Genomic DNA, 19,956 nt, shown 5'->3' on the forward strand with positions numbered 1-19,956 from the left:
TTTTTTATTTAAAGTTTTGGAAAAATTTATATTTGGACCAATATTTATTGGTTGGATTAAGACTTTATATAAAAATCTTATTGCTAGAGTTGTGACAAATGGGCAGATATCTTTGCCGTTTATATTGAACAGATCTACTAGACAAGGCTGCCTTTTGTCATCAGCTCTTATTGAACCTTTGGCTCAGATAATAAGGCAAGATAATAATATTAAAGGTATTAAAGTGAAGTCTGATGAATTTTAAATTAATTTATTTTCATATGATGTTTTGATATAGTTAACAGAACCTCAGAATTCTTTAAAACGGTTACATGATAGATTGGAACAGTATGGTGAAGTATCTGGTTATAAAATTAATTGGGAAAAAGTGAGATTATGCCATTAGCTGAAGCGGATTATAATTCTTGTAAACATATTGTTACATTTAAATGGTTGGATCAAATTAAATATTTCGGTATTAAAGTAGATAGTAACTTTAGTCATTTCTATGAATTAAACTATTTACTGTTGTTTTATAAAATTAAAAATGATTTGAATCAATGGAAAGATTTACTGATAACATTAAAAGGTAGAGTTAATTATATGAAGATGAATATTTTTCTTAGGATTCAATATCTTTTTCAAGATATTGAATCTTACAATCCTTGTAAGATTCCTCAATTTTTTAAAAAAGATTTGAATTCTATTGTGAGGAAGTTTTTATGGTAGGAAAAAATGGTAAGGGTATCTTTACAAAAATTAACTTGGAAATATGAATTAGTTGGTTTACAGCTTCCAAATTATTAAAATTATTACAAAGTGGCACAATTAAAATTTATTAATAGAATGTTTGATGTGGAAAAATCATTGGTATGGGCATGTCCTCTAGTTCTAGAATGATCTACCCTGGGAAAAAGACTGTGAGCATTCACTTTATCCATCTTCCCCATTGTTTATAAACCTTTATATATCCATGTTAAAAATACCCAACTCTTACCATATTTTCCAGGTCCTTCAGTATTTGGTTTACTCTGTCCATTTCATGTGCAAATCTCAAATTTAATTGTTTGAGTTTGTAATCTTTAATCATGTTTTGTTGTAAACAATAGTAATCCAACCACCGATATAAGGAGAAAGTAGTACCTTTTGCAAGGACCATCAGGTAGGAGCATCAAAATCACGAGAGCCAGGCTGGGAAATTGCTTATTCCCACATTCTGTGGAATTTGTGGAGTTCACTTAAATTGGTGCGGACTAGAAGGGCCGATATGGCCTGTTTCCATACTGTAATTGTTATATGGTTTAGATGGTGAGAAGAAAATGGATAATTTTATTTATAAATGGAATTATGGAATAAAATAAATGATGTAATAGGTAAAAGGGAAAATTTCAAGTAAGACACATTTATATCAGAATAAGCTTTTTCCTTTTATGCTTAATAATCAATTTTTGAAATTATGGGACCAAAAAGGAATTAAATTTGTGCAAGATTGTTATGAAGCAGGATATTTTATTTCCTTTCAAAGAATGAAAGAAAAATACAAAATATCATAAAACACTCTTTTCTGTTATTATAAATTAAAGCTTTATTATTGGATAATTTTGGACATACTTTACGCTTACCTTAACAATCTAAATTTGAAATTTTACTTATAGATGGTGGAAAGAAGTGATTTATATCTGAAAAGTATTCATTATTACAGAATAAAATGCCCAAGTTAGATGTGCTTAGTAATTAATCAAGATGATTGGAGAAAGTTATGTAAAGACAGTATGACTAAAATTGTGAATGTGAGATATCGGCTAGTTCATTATAATTTTATACATCAATCCTATTTAACTCGAGAAAAATTAAAGAGATATAATTTAATTTCTTCATATTAATGTTTTAGAAGTCAGAAGGAAGTAGATTCTTTTTTACATTCTTCTTGGTCACGTGAAATGGTAAAAACCTTTTTGGAAGCGACTTAAAGATTTTTTTTAAAGTTATTTTTAAAGTTAAATTTACATTAGATCCATCAGTATTTTTGTTATGTAACATTAAGAAGTTGAGTTTAGAATTAAGACTAACCAGATTTCAAATTACATTTTTGAGATTAGCATTGGCTGTGGTCAGAAATGTCCAGCGATTACTTGAAAAAAATGAAACTGATTTGAGTATATATAGTTGGCATATCATGTAAATTATATGTTACCGTAAAACTTGGGAGCCCCTATTTGGACTATATGGGTTTAAAATTTTGAATTCTCTAGCCATGTAGTGTTGATGTTACTCTAATCCATGGTAATTAATTAATTATGTTATTATGGTCAACATCTCCTTTCTTCTTTCTTTCTTCCTTGGGGATTAGGTTAGTTGGGTATTGGGGGATAGGATGGGTGGGAGGGGTTACATGGGAAGAGGGTGACTAGTTGCTATAAACACACATATACCATGTTTTTTGGATCATATGTATTAATTGTTTTTTTTAATGTATGTATCATGATTTATAATCAAATAAATAAAATATACAAAAAAATGTTGTTCGCACAACATCCAAATCGCATAATGTCCTATTTCACAGATCGTATCGTGGATGTTAAACGACGCATACCTGTATAGAAATATTGCAAACATCGCAATGCAAAATGACTTGTGGTTGGACCTAAAAGTTGTAAAAAGTATCTATGGATACCAAAGGGAATGGTTTGAACAGGATTTGAACTTATGAATAATGTTCTGAACTTAATGCCCAACTTTACTCAAGCAAAGAGCTCAAAGTTTTCATTTAGTGGAATGGAATAGGTTTTTTCTACATGATCATAACATTACTGACAATTAAAAGGAAACAGTAAATTGTAATTTCATCACTCACTTGTTTGAGTTGGTTTTGTAAACGTCCTTCTGTCACTCCAAGTGCCCTCATTCCCCGGGTTCTGCAGGCTGCCTGCAGTTCATTTACATTCAGTGTATTTACGCCTTCTTCTGCAATCAACTACAAACAAAACAGAGCAGGAAATACCATTAAAACTATCCAAAAAAAAATTGCATGTCGAATTGATCTGCATTAATCCATAAGAGGACAAAATGGACTACAAAATTCATAGGATCAGATTTCATACCAGTATTATTTAGAAATCAAAACATGATTGAGGTAAACAAAATTATCAGGGGGATAGACAGGGTGAAGTCGGATTACTTGTTCCCAATGATGGGGGAGACGAGGACTAGAGGGCATAGTTTAAGAATACAGGGTAGGCCCTTTAGGGCAGAGATGAGAAAACATTTTTTTACCCAGAGAAGTGTGAATCTGTGGAATGCTCTGCCACAGAGGGTGGTAGAGGCAGATTCGCTGATTATATTCAAAAGAGAGTTAGATAAGACTCTAGTGGACAAAGGAGTTAAGGGTTATGGGGATAAGGCTGGAAAGGGGTACTGATGGTAGTGATCAGCCATGATCTGTAAAATGGCGGTGCTGGCTCGACAGGCCGAAGGGCCTACTCCTGCTCCTATTGTCTATTGTCACTCTTTTTGTTTGGGTCTGGAAATCAACAATAGATACAATGTTTACTTGCTTGTCAATGGGCTCTTGTGCTTTATTTACTAGCAATTTGCTTGATATATGAAAGTTGTGTAATTTTATTCAACTAAAAAGCTTAACTACTTTTCATAAGAGCTTTGTAATTATTTTAGCAGCTTTATATGGGCATTGTTTTACAAATAGGTAAAATGCAAAAATCATATTTGATAGCAATGTTTACCCATCAGATTTAGGCTTCACAAATCATCTACAGATCTCAAATCCATAACACACTTCTATTAAATGGCAATATTCTAGAGTGCAATTCTCCAGATACAAATCTCAGCCTGCAATTTCACACAAAGTAAATTGAGGATAAAGCTGATAGTAATTCATTTTATACTTCCTTTGTTCAATGTCAAAAATTGTCACAGTCAGTCACACTACATGCACTCTATCTTGCAAACCACGTTGAATGGGACCAAATTTGAACCTGTGCGGTATGGTTAATGAAGCAGTTAACACAACACTATTACAGTGCCAGCATCCCAGGTTCTAGTAGGGCGCTGTCTATAAGGAGTTTGCAAATTTTCCCCTTGTTCATGTGTGTTTTCTCAGATGCTCCAGTTTTCTCCCTCATTCCAAAGATGTACAGGGTTAGAAAGTTCATTGGTCCCATGGATGTATCTGGGTGGGGTGGTCTCATGAACTACGAAGGTTTGTTACCATGCCGTTACTCTACATTTAAAAATTAAAACTCTGTTATTTTAACAAGCTCACAAAATTAACATTGCTCCATTATTTCCACAATCATTGGGTGTGACAGGCTAAGACAATACCGACCGCTTAGTTTGTAATTTATCCTGAAGTTTTTATTGGAAACAATGAACAGAACCTTGATAGTGAGAAATTTTGCAAGCCAAAAGGAAAAAGGAAGTACATCAAATTTATGAAACTGCAATCAGACAGAGAAATATAAAAATATAAATATAAAAGAAGCAACAAAGAACTTAAAACAGGAATCAAGAGGACTTAGAAAAGGCAGTGAAATGTCATTGATGAGCAAGATTGAGAAAACCCCAAGGCATTCTATATATTGGTTAAAAACAAGGGAAAGATGAAGACCACTCAAAGACTATTGGAAGGTATTCTGAGAAATTGGATACATCAGTATTTGGGAAGTCAAAGGCCGATTAAGGATAGTCAACATGGCTTTGTGTGAGATAGATCGTGTTTAACGAATCTTAAGAGTTTTTCGAGGAGGTCACCAAGAAAGTAGATGGTGTGGATGTTGTCTACATGGACTTTAATAAGGCCTTTGACAAGGTCCCACATAAGAGGTTAGTTCAGAAAGTTCAGACACTAGGTATCCATGGAGAGGTTGTAAATTGGATTCAAAATTGATTGCATGGGAGAAGCCAGAGAGTGGTAGTAGATGATTGCTTCTCAGACAGGAGGCCTGGGACTAGTGGTGTGCCTCAGGGATCTGTGCTGGGATCATTGTTGTTTGTTGTCTATATCAATAATTTGGATGATAATGTGGCAAAATGGATCAGCAAGTTTGCTGATGACACTAAGATTGGAGGAATTGTGGACAGTGAGGAAGGCTTTCAAAACTTCCCCAAAGGGATCTGGACCGAATGGAAAGATGGGGCAGAAAATAGCAGATGGAATTTAATGCAAATAAGTGGGAGGTGTTGCTCTTTGGAAAGACAAACCAAGGAAGTAGTGCACAGTAAATGATAGGGCACTAAGGAGAGCAGAGGAACAAAAAGATCTGAGAATATAGATAAATAATTCCCTGAAAGTGGTGTCACAGGTGGACAGAAAGCTTTTGGCATCTTGGCCTTCATAAATCCAAGTTTTGAGTATATGAGTTGGGATGTTATGGTGAGGTTGTATTAGAATTGGCGAGACCAAATTTGGAGTATTGTGTGCAGTTCTAGTTGCCTAACTACAGGAAGAATATCAGTAAGATTGAAAGAGCGCAGAGAAGATTTACTTGGGTGTTGCTGGGTCTTCAGAAGTTGAGTTACAAGGAAAGATTAACAAGTTTGGATTTTATTCCTTGGAGTAAAAATGAATGGAGGAGAGATTTGATAGTAAATGCGAGTTGGCTCTTTCCACTTAGATTAGGAGAAATAAATAAAAGATTACATGGGTTTAGGGTGAAGGGGGAAAGATTTAAGGGGAACATTAGGGGGAACTTCATCAGACAGTGGTGGGAATGTGGAACAAGCTGCCATCTGATGTGGTAAATGTTGGCTCACAAGTTTTAAGAATCAATTGGATAGATACATGGATGGGAGAGGTCTGGAGGGTTATGGACTGGGTGCAGGTTGATGGGACTAAAAGAATGATATTTTGGCACAGACTAGAAGGGCCAAATGGCCTATTTTCTGTCCTGTCGTGTTCTATGGTTCTAACTGTAATTTATAGCAATTTTACACCTGCAACGCACAACACTGCTGCCGCAAAACCACAGATTTCATGACACATGATCATGACTAAAAAACAGTTTCTGATTCTTCACTTCTACATTGTACATCACTTCAGTATTCACCAAGGAGGGGATGAAAGATAGTGATCAGAGATGGGTGTGTCACTATTTTATATGATGTTGCTATCAAGAAACTGGAGGTGATAGGCCTGCTGAAGAACATTAAGATGGATAAGCCCCAGAGTCTGATGGGATATGTCCCAGGTTATTGAGAAAGACAAGAGAGAATATTGCTGGGGTCAAGGCAAAGATTTTTTCTATCCACTTTAGCTACATGCAAGGTTCCAAAGGACTGGAGAATAACTAATGTTGTTCCTTTGTTTCAGAAAGACAATAGGGAGAATTTAAAAAATTATAGATCAGTTAACCTTCCTTTACTGGTAGCTAAAATCATTAAAGAATATTTTTCAGAATAGGATTTACTCACAGTTGGAAAAGAATGGACTTATTAGTCAATACGGGAGGGAATTAAATGAGTTTTATTGCGGGAGGGGAATGGATGTTGTCTACACTGATTTTAGTAAAGAATTTGTCAAAGTCCCTTTAGGAGACCAATGTAGAAGATTAAGACACATGGGATCCTTGGATATTTGGTGGATTGGATTCAAGCTTAGCTTGGCAAATAAGACAGAAGATTGTTATCCTGACTGAAGGTCTGCAACCAGTGTTGCTGGAACCTCCGTTGTTTGTGATGTATCCAAATAATTTGGATTAAACTTCACCCCCATCTACTAGGACGCCCTAAACTGAGTGACCCCACCATCACCAGGAGTGGATGTTATCAGTTCTCGGGACTTGAGCCATCAATCAACTAATCCAGCCACATGTGCGTAAGATGGTTCATAACAGTTCCCTCGGGACCAAGAGCATTGTAAATACTATAAATAGTTCTCTAATTGTAAATAAAAGGTTTTGCTCTTTGAATTTGGGAAACTTAGTGCCTGTCATTTCTCTCTGGGTCCAATGAGATGAAAGCTTGTATTCCACACAACACGTGCACAGAACAAACATTCGGCACATTTACACCACCATCTGTTTCCATTTCCATCTCTTTATCTACCCGATGCTTTTCTCCAATTCTCTAACTTTTATTCATGGCCCCTCCCCTTCAAAGTGGTCTCTCCCTCTGCCCATCTCTCCACCTCACCTTTTCTGTTCCATCACCTCTAGGCCTCTCCCCTAGCTTCTTTCCCCCTTGGGGGGGGGGGGGGGGGGGGGGTAAAACAATAGTATCGGAGTTAGCACAACACTATTGCAGTGCCAGTGATCTGAGTTTGTATCTGTTGCTGTGTTCTCCCCATGACCACATGGGTTTTATTTTAAGTGCTCTGGTTTCATCCCATGTTCCAAAGATGTCAGATAATTGGTCACGTGGGTGCAATCGAGTTGCATGAGCTTGTGGACTTGAAAGGCCTGTAACCATGATGTATCTCCAAATTTCAATATGCAGTATCACCCCCTTCCCTGTAGTCTTGACAAAGGAGACAGACCCACAGCATTGAAAGCCCTGCTCTACCCATGGATGCTATCTGACTAGCCGAGTTCCTCCAGCAATTCATGTTCATGATTCCAGCACTTAAAGCTTTTTTGCTTTTCCACCACAGGATATTTCCTGGATGAGAGAAGAGCCTGGACAAACTTCGATTGTTCTCTCTGGAGGCAGAGGGGTGATGTGATTGAAATTTATAAAATTATGAGGCATGGAATGTCAGAGTCCTTTTCCCAGAGTTTAAACTTCAAATACTAGAAAGTAAAGCTTTAAGGTGAAAGAGGGCAAAGAGTGAAAGGCTGACATGTGTCTGGAACCCACTGCAGAAGAGTTGGTGGAAGCAGATACAATAACCTTTAGACGAGCAGATGACTAGCCAGAGAATGGAAGAATATATCAACCATGTGCAGGCAGCTTGGATTATTTTATTATTACGGTCAGCACAGATAATGAGGGCCAAAGGTCTGTTCCTGTGGTGTACTATGGTAAATATCAATGTTCACTCTATTAGAAAACGCAATTTCAATTTGAGAGAAAACAGTTCAATACAAAAAAGTCCTTAAGACTTAAAATAACAATTCACTAATGAATTCAAATCCTCATTAAATTTCAATGAATCAAGATTTACAGACTTGTTATTGTCTTGAATTTGCACACATTTGCATTTTAAACCAATCATATTTAGTTGGTTATCAATATTGTAAGTAATCTGGTGATCTACAAACATAAGCATGCATCTTAAATTCTGAATCCCAGAAGCTAGGATCAGCCAAATATCATGAACCATAGAATCAATGAGGTTACATTTTTGGAATGGGTTGCTGAAGGAATCCTCGAACACCCAATCTCAATCTTATTTTTAAGATACGACACTCATAGGAATCTGCTCAAAATTTATGCATCCCCTTCCCTGTGAAACAGTCAGATTGTTTTCTCTCCTACAACTACATAAAAAACAAAAAAGTATTTTATGATTTCAGTCTGTGGGCCCCCTTATATACGTTGTGACCCCCCAAAGGTCTGTATGCCCCCCCCACTATTGAGAATGGCTGCCCGAGAGATTGCATTTCAAAAATGAAATTTTTGTTATTCCCCACCCATCATAGTCTTTTCTATTACCTGGTCATCTGCACGAATAGCACGCAATTTCATGATGAGTTGAAACCTTAGAAAGTTATTGGTTCCCATTGACTGCAACTCCAACAATTTACAAAGGGCAACCAGCTGAGGTCGAGTTAAATTGTCAAGTGTAAGGTCATCCTCAAACAGTTTAGAAAAACGCATGATCTCCTCGTTACTTGGCCTCTCACCAGAATCTCGAATCTAAAAAGGAAACATGAACACATTTTAGGACCTCATTTTTTTCCAGTGATGTTTGCAGAACAAAGAATAAATTGTTAAAAGAAAACTGGGAGAAATTCCCGATGACTTGTGTCAATTATTTTTCCAAGGTAAGATGTACTTCCCGTATCTAATTGATTTCCAAAACATTAAGGTTTAATAAAGGTAAGTGTTAAAATGCCTACATACACATGAAATAACTTGCAAATTCTACCAAACTCATGTTGTGGGAAACAAGGACTCAGTATTCTCCGACACACTCTGGTAACATCCACCGCTGCACTGCCTCCAGATTTGGAAAGGCAAATGGAATAAGCAGACCAGTGACCATAGAATTTAATTCAGAAGGCGAGTTGATGCATTTGGCAGATGTGGAGAGGGAAAACAGCCTTTAGAATGCAGGTGTGAATAAAGGAAACTGGAAGTTCTTCAGCATTGATCTTTGTAAGGTGACCTGACATTTACAGTATTATCAAAATATATTGGATCTTGGGACTTGTAGATAGATTTTGAATTTAAAACAAGAAAGATAATGCTGAAAGAAAAACAGAAAATACTTTGTTGTTTGAGTGTTTCCAAGGAGAAATGTTTCATATCCTTGACCCTATATTAGAAGTTAATGCTAAAAGTAATTTCAAACTTCTGGCCAAACCACACACATAGCCCAATATGACCAAGTCCCATCATTGCACTAAGGATAAGGGTCCACTAGGTTTTGCGGCATGTTAGGTTCGTTTCATTAATGTGAGAACATCTCAACTGACATTCTTCAAGCAGCAACTCTTGACAAAATCCAATACAACACTACCACTGAGCTTGTTTTCACTGATGGGAGCAAGCAAAAGGAGAATTGGTTCAGGGAATGAGGCCTATTCCACTGCCTCAAAACTAATCAATTTGATTTTAAAAAAATGAAGTCATTTCATTTGTACATAGGACAATTTACAATCATTGGAATTGAAATGTTACCTTCTGGAAGAATGTAGAGAAGTCCTTTGTGACATCTCCTTTAGCCGCCTTATTTCTCAGAGCAATTTCTTCAATTGTATCTTGAAGAAATTTTGCCATTTCAAGCTTTACTCTCAGCTCTTTTTTCAATCTATCTTCCTGCACAAAAGGAAAGGATAGTTTTTTTTTAAATAAAAATGTTTTCACTATCCTCAAAATAATTTTTAATACTAATGCAAATATACTGGCTATTTCCCATGGTTAAATTAATTAAAATAACAATTTATTCTTACATTGAAATGATTGAGAATACATAGTTCATCAGTTGCATAGGTTGATGTAATTATATTTAAACTTCATATAATCTCTACTTCTATTCTGTGAAAGGGAAGAAATATTTACTACTGTGATGGAAATAAGCTCTGTTGTAGATATATCACCCGAAATTTAATAAAAGAGGACTAAATCTAGCACCAAGGCTGCATACAGTAATTTGATAGAATTAAATCTTGAGGATTATGGCTTGCAATGAAGATTAAGGGCAATATCATTTTTTTTTTAAATATTTTGTGGAGGTTTTATACTTACCGTACGAGGCATCAGATAGCAGTCTAACAATTTGTATCATACATTATGATATTGCATAAAATTAAGATGTGGAACTTTTAGAACAAAGAACATTACAGCACAATGCAGGCCCTGCAACCCATGATATTGCGCCAATTTATGAAAACCTAATAATCCACAGAAATCTAATCCTTCCCGACCTGGCATAACCCTCCATTTTGGAAATTAAACAAAATGCAAGTTCATACTTACTTTCTTTGATTTTGTCTCAAAGGTCGAAGGAAGCATATTAGGGAAAAGTTTAAGAACAATGGGAAGAAGGAACTCCATGAACGGAACAATTAAGAAAACCAGGAAGGGCACCAGACGAAAGAGGTCAGCACATGTCCGCAAAAACTGTTGGAGTTAAAAAAAAAAAACAAGATTGAAATGCAAGAGGAATTTCTTTATTTTCATTTTCATGCATGAATTAAGAAACACACTTAATGTTTTGGGTGATTAAAACTTTGATCCATTGCCCCATATTAAAAGAAGAGGATTTGCAGCAGAGAAGCCTTGTTGCAGGCCCAATACGGTCTATAATTATAAAACTTGAATTGATCAGCACATTATAGAACATTACAGCAAAGTGCAGGCCCTTCACCCCATGCTGTTGTGAAGATCAATATACAGTAAACCTCTTCCACAACAATCTAATCCTTCCCTACCTCTCACCCATAACCCTCTATTTTACTTTACATCCATGTGCCAATCCAAGAGTCTTTTAAATAACCCTATTGTAACAGCCTCAATGCATTCTAGGCACCCAGCACTCTGCAAAAAGCTTACCCCTGACATCTCCCCTAAACTTTCCTCCACTCACCTTAAACAGATATCCTCTTTATATTTCCTATTGTCTCATTTATTTTAATTGAATGAGTTTCATGAGCAAGTCAAATGATCTAAGAGCATTGATTAGCACATGAAATTATGACAGGATTGCAATCAAAAAAATCTGGTGAATGAAAAGCAGGACCAACAGTATGTTGAATCGTGAAATTTCAAATGTGATGAAGGGGGAGGCAAAAGAGGGGGTAGTCACACTGTTAACAGGAGAGTATCACAGATGTATAGAGGATATCCTTAAAGTCACTGACAAGACTACATTGGTAGAACATAGCAATGAGAGAGGGACAATAATTTTGTTGGGGTTATACTGTCCAATATTCAGTGGAAATTAGAAAAGATTTGAAAGCACAGAGAAAAAGTTTAAAAATGGGATTGTAGCAGTGAGATTTCAATTTCCCTATTATTGATGGTTGAAGGGATTTGATGAAGCAGAGTTTGTTAGGAGTTAAAGTTAAAAAAAATTAGACAAGTGAAGAGACTGTGCTTGTCTCCTAGGGAACATTAGGAACCATGAACACAATTATGAAAGTTTCAGGTAGTTAGGAGAAGGATAGTTATTCTTAGGTTCAGGTCTTCTTTCCTCCAGTTCTCCACCCCTTTCCTTCTCTACTCACAGAGCCATCCCTCCTCTCCCTGCTTGTTGGTGTGGCCTCCCTTATCCACCTATTACCTCCTGGCTTTGGGACCTTGCTCTTCCCCACCCCTCCCCCTCCATTTTGTTTTGGTGCCTGGCTCAAGCCTGAAATGTCAGTTATGTATTTTTATCTTTGCTATATTTAGAAGTTTGACCAGTTGAGTTTCTCATTGTGCTTTTACTTTAATCGTCTGCAGCCTTTCATGGTTTATTCCTGTCTTCGTAGGTTGACAGAGAGAATACAAGAGTTGGGCCTGTTTCCGTCTGTAAACGATTATATGGTTATATGGGACGCTAGGATGCAACTTTCCAAAACATTAGTCAGACATTTGGCAGTATTGGGTCCAGTTCTAGTCACTATATGATACAAAGGATGTTATTATGCCAGAGAGAGTACTGTGGAGAATCCCTGGGATGTTGTCAGGATTGGAAGATTTCAGTTATGGAGTGCTTGTATATGCTGCATTTGTTTTCTCTGAAGCAAAGGATCTAGCTATATCCTGATAGAAGTTTATAAGCTGAGGGGACATAGTCAAAAACTTTTTCCCATAGTCGAGATATCAAAAAGAAGGGGAAAAAGGTTTAGGATAGTTCAAATACACATGCAATATGGAAAATAGGAACATTATCTGAGGTAATTGTATCAAAAACAATTACTACATTTAAGAGGTATTTAGAAAGACCAAGAAACAGGGCAGGCATGGATATGGTCCTTATATGGGAAAAGGTGACTTAGGTAGATAAACAAAAAAGATTGACATGAATCTGCTAGGCAGAACTTTCTGTACTGTATGACACTGCTGACTCCATTATCACATTTGGTTCAAATACCCTCGCAGCTGAGAAATGAGTTCACAAGAGTGTGTAGAAAATAAATCACTGACGTGATGACATTTTTCTGACAGTTTATCAAAATCATTCAATGTTATTAACACCTTCATTGAATCTCCTCTTTCAAACTTTTCTGCTCCAAGGGGATCAAACCCGCTCAAAACAAGTCACATCTCTGGTATCATCTAGATCTTTAAGCATCCAGTCCACCACATAGTATCCAGTACCCGCTGTACTGCTAAGTTGTGATTTTGTTTAAACAAGATCTTGTAGAACTTCCTCAATTATGACCTTGACCCCCTGCATTTAATAGCTATCATGTGTTTATTATATTTAAATGCTATTGTGTTTTACGTAGCAGGGAAGTTGTAACAAGTAATACTTTCATTGTACTTGTGTATGACAATAAATTCTCATTCATATCAAACTGATCAATACTCTACCTTTTTCAGTGCCAATCAAGTCTTTTTAGCATTGATAAGAGTCTAAAACCAGAAGGCAATGGATACAAAGAAAGGAGAAAATTTAAAGAGGACCTGCGAGGCAAGTTTTTCCCCCACACAGATGGTGGTGGGTACAGTAAAACCCCTGGTTATCCAGCACCTATGCGGATTGGTATTTTCCAGTTGCCTGAGACTTATTCTGACACTGCCAAACTAAGATATCTGCATTCAGAATAAACAGTTTAAAAGACAAATACGATACAGTACTTATCAGTACACTGAACAAATTTCACTTGCATGAATATATAAATCTTAAAAACATTTTGTTATGGACCCAGAGGATTCCAAAGCCCAGCAGAAATAGAAATTTACCAAGACAAATGGTTACTTAAACAAAAGTGGTTTTTAACTTAACTCCCTTCTAATTCTAAACGTGTGTGTGTGTGTGTGTGTGTGTGTGTGTGTGTGTGTGTGTGTGTGTGTGTGTGTGTGTGTGTGTAGGAAAGTTATTTGATTCACAGTCCGATTTCATTTCTCACTCCTCCAAGTTCACCGATATCAGGCAATTCTTATACTGTGCACAGAATTTAACCACGCTTTGGTGGTTGAAAGGTGAATGGTTACAGCTCAGGAAGGTTTTTGTCCATTTTCAGAGAGAGATTTGTTGCTTGTTGGACACAAACTGATTCCTTCCGATCAGCCACTTCAGTGTCTTGCCAAAGAAACTTGCCCCATCAAGGTTTTCCAGATGATAACCCCTTTCCTCCAGGTCACCACAGCGTTCCCTTTCTGTTTCCCTTATCTCAGGTGAAACACCACACAGCCAGCTGTCTCCTCTTGTATGGACCACAAGGGCTTTGACCAGGCTGAACTAAGAACTCACAACCTATCTTCAAAATGGGGATTTTCCACAAGCTTGCCAGCTTGTCATGTTCCAGTCTTAGCTGCTGCTGCTGAATGGTAGAAATCTCTCTCTCTCTCTCTCTCTCTCTCTCTCACTCACACACAGAGAAAGGCCTCATGACCTTCTTAGAACAGCAAACTGCATTCAAACAGACTGAGGCTCCAGACCTCTTCTGAGTTGTTTCATCTATTGCTTTCCAAAACAATAATCCATTACTCCACAGCATGACCAATTAAACCTATTTGTGAAGTCCTTATAGGCATTCTTCAAATGTTTTGCAAAGGCACTCAGAGCCTGGACTGTCTGATTTGAGCAGAGCTCTGGCATTTTAAATGAGATCTGTTTTGAAGTATTTGTATGTGACCTACACTAAAAAACCTGCCATAATTTATCTCCTTTAAAACATATCTATATACAATATAAAATAACGTAATCTGTCACAATTTTACTTTATTTTCAGTCACATTCTTTGAAAACATTTAACCATTGCTGCATCTGCAGTTTCCTCCCCCTCCACGGAGCCGACCGACAGACAATAATATTATAGATAATTAACCGCCCTCCCCCAAATTTACAGATAAAACCCCTGATTGGGGTGACTTCTTTGGCTTGGCTTCACGGACGAAGATTTATGGAGGGGTAATGTCCACGTCAGCTGCAGGCTCGTTTGTGGCTGACAAGTCCGATGTGAGACAGGCAGACACGGTTGCAAGGGAAAATTGGTTGGTTGAGGTTGGGTGTCGGGTTTTAGTCACCCCAACGCTGAGCAGCATCGACCAGCTTTTCAATCTTGGAGACACCATTGCTGTTTCACACAACTTTATTCTCATAGCTGCTATGAGCAAAGCACAACCAAGCCACTCTGGTGGCTGAATATTTACTCCCATCTTCAAAGGTTTGTACATTACTTCAGAGAACATTTACTTTTACAATTTTAAACTTGTGTATTTTTAACCTTTTATTTTATTCTTTATTTATTTAATTAGTTTTTTTTAAATTTAATTTTATCAATTTTGTTTTGCCGGTTGCTTGAATTCTGGAACCAGTGGTATTACTGTATATGGAACAAGTGGTTGAAGGAAGCTGTAGAGACAGGTACAAATGTTTAAAAGGCACCTGGGCAGTTAAGATTCAGAAGGATATGTGCCAGATGCAGGCAATAAGGAGAAAAGCCTTAGTTTGAATTGATGATTTGGGCTAAAGGCCTGTTTTCATGCTCCACAACTCTATGCAATACTCAAGAATGTGGAATTAAGGCTATTCCTGCTACTAACCCTTACATTCATGATACCAACATCAGATATTTTCACCTCCTGTGCAGAATAAATATTTTATGTAATCTTTCAATTTATGATGCATTTCAGAATTTACAATGATCTTTAGGGCTGTGTGGTAATAACTTGCATTGCCAAAATGTTGAAGATTTCATATTTTCACAGAGGATTGGATGCAAAGTTAATTTTTTCTTTGCTTAATTGCCAGAACTAATGAGAAATATCAGTATTATTTCAATGGCCCATTTGTGGTTTCAATGAAGAAAACAAAACTTTCAACCACAATTAATTAAGTTAGTACATGTTAAAGATTACTAAAATTTCAAATGTTTCGTTTGAAAGCTGCTTTCCAGCAAAATGCATTCAAAAATTGAACTTGTTTTTACACTGAACCGTTTCCCATGACATTCTAGATTTTATTTTGAAAGAAAAATTAAAAGCAATGGAGAGAAGATAAAAACTTAGAACTTTCTGACTAGAATTGCAGTAACCTTTTATCAGTTTATTCAATGATTTATGATGCAACATATTAGCTTTTCTCACTGTTCTCTCCTGATCAGCAGCTTTCAATGCAGTCACCAGCTGGCCACAAGCAATATGAAAGGGCTTGCATGGCACAGAACATGCTGGTGTTGTAAAGAATTTTATTTTTGACTCATTAGGCCAAACAGAGATATTACGTCATAAATTGTTGGTCTGCAAGAAATTCTGGACGTGCACAAAAATCAACAATCCCACAGATTATGTATTAACAAGACAAAAATATTTTAGTCCTTCAGAACACATTGAAACATAGAAAATGGGTGCAGGAGTAGGCCATTTGGCCCTTCAAGCCTATACCACCATTCATTATGATCATGACGCAGTTACCTGCCATCTCCCCATACCCCCTGATCCCCTTAGCCACAAGGGCCAAATCCAACTTCCTCTTAAATATGATTAAGGAACCAGCCTCAACGACTTCCTGTGGCAAAGAATTCCACAGATTCACCACTCTCTGAGAGAATTTCTTTTCTCATCTCAGTCCTAAAAGACATCCCCCTTATCGTTAAACTGTGTCCCCGGTTCTGTTTTTCCCCAACATCAGGAACAACCTTCCTCCATCTAGCCTGTCCAATCCCTTAAGAATTTCATACGTTTCTATAAGATCCCCCCTCAATCTTCTAAGTTCCAGTGAGTAGAAGCCTTGTTGATCCCCAGTCTTTCTTCATATGCAAGTCCTGGTATCAATCTAATGAACCTTCTCTGGACTCCCTCCATGGCAAGGATGTCCTTCCTCATACAAGGAGACCAAAACTCCAGGTGCAGCTGTACAGCTGCAATAGAACCTCTCCTGTACTTGAATCCTCTTGCTATGAATGCCAACATACCACTTGCTTTCCTCACAGCCTACTATACCTGCATGCCCACTTTCAATGACAGATGCAAAGCGACACACAAGTCTTGTGCATCTCTCCTTTTCCTAAATGGATACCATTTAGGTAATAATCTTCTCTCCTGTTCTTGCCTCCAAAGTGGATAACCTCACATTTATCCACATTATATTGCATCTCCCGTGCCTTGGGCCACTCACCTAACATTTTTTTGGAATACTTTATTTAAAATCATGCCACATTACATTCAAATATGATAATTCATATTAAAAAAAAAACAATGTGGTATATACAAAATTCTCCCCTCCCCAGATTCACCCCAATACCACTCCTCCTCCCTACTACCCCCAATCTCAAAGAATGAAGAAAGAAAGGAAGGAGATAATCCATCAATACATAACTAAATGCCATGGAATAGAGTAACACCACCACAGCGTGCCGAAGAAAGTTCAAAACTTTAAAGTCATATAATCCAAACAAGGGCTTCACATTTTGTAATAAAAAAGATAATTATTACGTAAATTATACATGATCTTTTCCAATGAAATGCATGATCTCAATTCCCTATGCCATCGTTGCAAATTTAAATCACTAATTTTTCCATGTAATCGCTATACATTTCCTCGCAACAGCCAAGGATAATCTCAAAAACGCAATTTGATATTTAATCTCAATTTCAAACCCAACATTTTAACATTACCTAATAAAAATAATGTTAGTTCCATCAACAATTTAATCTTAAAAATTTTCTCTAAAACCTCAAGTCATGTCCAAAAAAGTTTAATAGTATCACATGACCAAGTAGAGTGTAAAAAGAACCTACTTTTTTTATGACACCTAAAACATAAATCTGAATTAAATTATATCTCTATTTTTTCAGGAGTTAAATATAACTGATATATAAAATTATAATGAATTATAATTATAATGAAATTATATCTCACATTGACAATCTTAGTCATACTATCATTATATAAATTTCTCCAATCTTCCTGATCAAATGCTATTCCCAAATCTTTTTCCCACTTTAATCTACATTTACGCAAATCTATCTTTGGCATTTTATTCTGTCATAGTACCTATGGATAGATGTTAAAATTCTCAAAGATACACTACACTTAAAATCACCAATGCCTGAAGAGGGCGCACAAAATCAGTGAACCGGTGCGGACTCGAAAGGCCAACATGGCCTGTTTCCGCTCCGTAAATGGTTATATGGTTATAACAAATACATTTCAAATACAAATTTTTTCTTCCTGCCTTCCATAAGTAGAATTTCAAATTTTGACTGTATTGGCAACTTTAAACCATGTCCAAAATTATCCAATAATAAAGCTCTAACTTGAGAATAACAAAAACTGTGTGGAATTTCATATTTGTCTTTCATTCTTTGAAAAGAAATAAAATGACCAGCTTCACAGCAATCTTGTAGTTTTAATTCCTTTCTGATCCCATATTTTCAAAAAATTGATTATTAAGAGTAAAAGGAAAAAGTTTATTCTGATACAAGGGAGTCTTACCTGAAATTTTCCTGTGTACCTATTTCCTCATTTATCCTACTTCATAATTTAATTAAATGTCTCAAAATAGGTGAATTATAAATAAGTAGTAATTTAGAATTCCATTTATAAATAAATTGCTCCACCTTCTCACCAATTTTAGTTAACTCAATACTCCATACTAATGAATTTTCAAAATCAAACATTCTATAATAAATTTAATTTGTGCCACTTTATAATAATTTTGAAAATTCAGTAATTGCAAACTTCTCAGATCATACCTCCAAGTTAATTTTTTGTAAAGGTACCCTAGCCATTTTATCTTTGCACAAAAACTTACTAACAATAGAATTCAAATCTTTGAACATTTTTTGAGGAACTTTCCAAGCATAGATTGAAAAAGATTTTGTAGTCTAGGAATAATATTCATCTTGATACAATTATCTCTACCTATTAATGTTATAAGTAAATCTTTCCATCTATTTATGTAGCTACTAAAAAGCAAAATCATAAGAAATTTAAAAATTCAAATAAAAATCCAATAAAATTTTCAGCAAACCACATTTGAGAAAAGGGGGGTGGGAAGAGGCGGATAGAAATATTCAATTTGCACAATGCTGTTGAACAAATGAGGATTCATCAATCCACGCTGTAAGTGAAACTTATCAAGACCACGTATTTCTGGTCATTTTGAAATGTTTGTCAGAACTTGGAAAAACGAGATTAATTGACAATTAACTCTATGCACACAAATCACCCACTGCATCCATACCTGTCTATGTTCTCTCCTCGACAGAGAATGCCCATTCAGAATCCGCCAAAGCATCCTGCCTGCTATTTTTGTGTCAATCCACAATAATCGGAAGCCATGATAGTAATGTTTTACTTCCTCCACAATCTTCTGACTCAGAGACTTTCGCACTTCAGGCTCTATGGGGCTATACACAGGACCTCCTTCTTCCAGTCGCTTATTCTTATCCTTTAGAGATTTCAGAGATTTTTCTACTTTGGAGTCATCATACAGTTGATGAGTTGAATGCCACCATCTTACCGAAATATAATGGGATCCAATAAAACTCACTTTGGTATCAGTGCATGGTAAAGGAGCACCCAACACACGACAGTAAAAACGTTTTGACTCTTTTGCCCAGCAGTATTCCCTTGTATGCAAGGGACTGCTGTTTGTGGAGACCGTACTACAGTTTCGGAACCAACCATTTCTGTAAAATCAAGAAAAAAATTAAATTTGTATAAAATTTGCTTTTATTATTACAAATTCTTATGGAGAAATTATGAAGTACAACTTTGAGTTACTATATATCTATTTCAGAAAGGCACTACAAATAAACATTTTATTATTAGCTAGTACTCGGCCCGCTACAGTTTAATATAAAATTTTGTTTATTTGAAGTGCTTAAGAGATTAAATTCTTCAGCTTGCCAAGTCTTAATTCAGGAAATTTAGCTAAAATCAGGCAATTCAAATTCATCAATCAGGTAATTCAAAATTGCAAGTTAGTACTTTGCATGCTTAAAATCATGACAGAAACAAGAACAAATCAGAAATTGGGAATATTTAACTATTTTTCAGATGATGAGAAAGTGGAACAGTCTGTTTACACAAGCAATGTGCTGTGTGGAAAACAGAGGACAGATATTTGAGGTAATATACTAAGTATCAACCAGAGTCTCAACGTGGACAAGACGAAGGAGATGATCGTGGAGTTCAGGCGGTCCAGGAATGACCACCCTCCACTACACATCAACAACTCTGCAGTTGAGAGAGTG

The 19,956-nt window shown here is 36.3% G+C and overlaps 1 protein-coding gene and 1 long non-coding RNA gene across 6 annotated transcripts in view; one reads left to right on the top strand and one right to left on the bottom strand.

The window, feature by feature from the left end:
- LOC138757065 (uncharacterized) overlaps positions 1 to 11,002 on the top strand; it is a 63,749-nt gene extending 52,747 nt beyond the window's left edge. The window contains exons 3-4 of one of the 2 annotated variants that reach the window (XR_011353323.1): positions 1,089 to 1,141; positions 10,598 to 11,002. This is a non-coding gene — a long non-coding RNA (uncharacterized lncRNA). Of the gene's footprint in view, positions 1 to 1,088; positions 1,142 to 2,542; positions 2,747 to 10,597 lie in introns of those variants that run through there. The other variant, XR_011353322.1, reaches the window with a different exon arrangement.
- letm1 (leucine zipper-EF-hand containing transmembrane protein 1) overlaps positions 1 to 19,956 on the bottom strand; it is an 80,179-nt gene that overhangs the window by 43,019 nt on the left and 17,204 nt on the right. For 3 of the 4 annotated variants that reach the window (XM_069923770.1, XM_069923769.1, XM_069923771.1), the window contains 5 exons: positions 18,942 to 19,389; positions 10,576 to 10,719; positions 9,778 to 9,915; positions 8,587 to 8,790; positions 2,834 to 2,953 (listed from right to left, as the gene is read on the bottom strand). In XM_069923770.1, coding sequence (XP_069779871.1) covers positions 2,834 to 2,953; positions 8,587 to 8,790; positions 9,778 to 9,915; positions 10,576 to 10,719; positions 18,942 to 19,389 — 1,054 coding nt within the window. The remainder of the gene's footprint in view (positions 1 to 2,833; positions 2,954 to 8,586; positions 8,791 to 9,777; positions 9,916 to 10,575; positions 10,720 to 18,941; positions 19,390 to 19,956) is intronic. The other variant, XM_069923772.1, reaches the window with a different exon arrangement.

This window comes from Narcine bancroftii, chromosome 3, assembly GCF_036971445.1.
Source record: "Narcine bancroftii isolate sNarBan1 chromosome 3, sNarBan1.hap1, whole genome shotgun sequence".
NCBI classification, from domain to species: Eukaryota; Metazoa; Chordata; class Chondrichthyes; order Torpediniformes; family Narcinidae; genus Narcine; species Narcine bancroftii.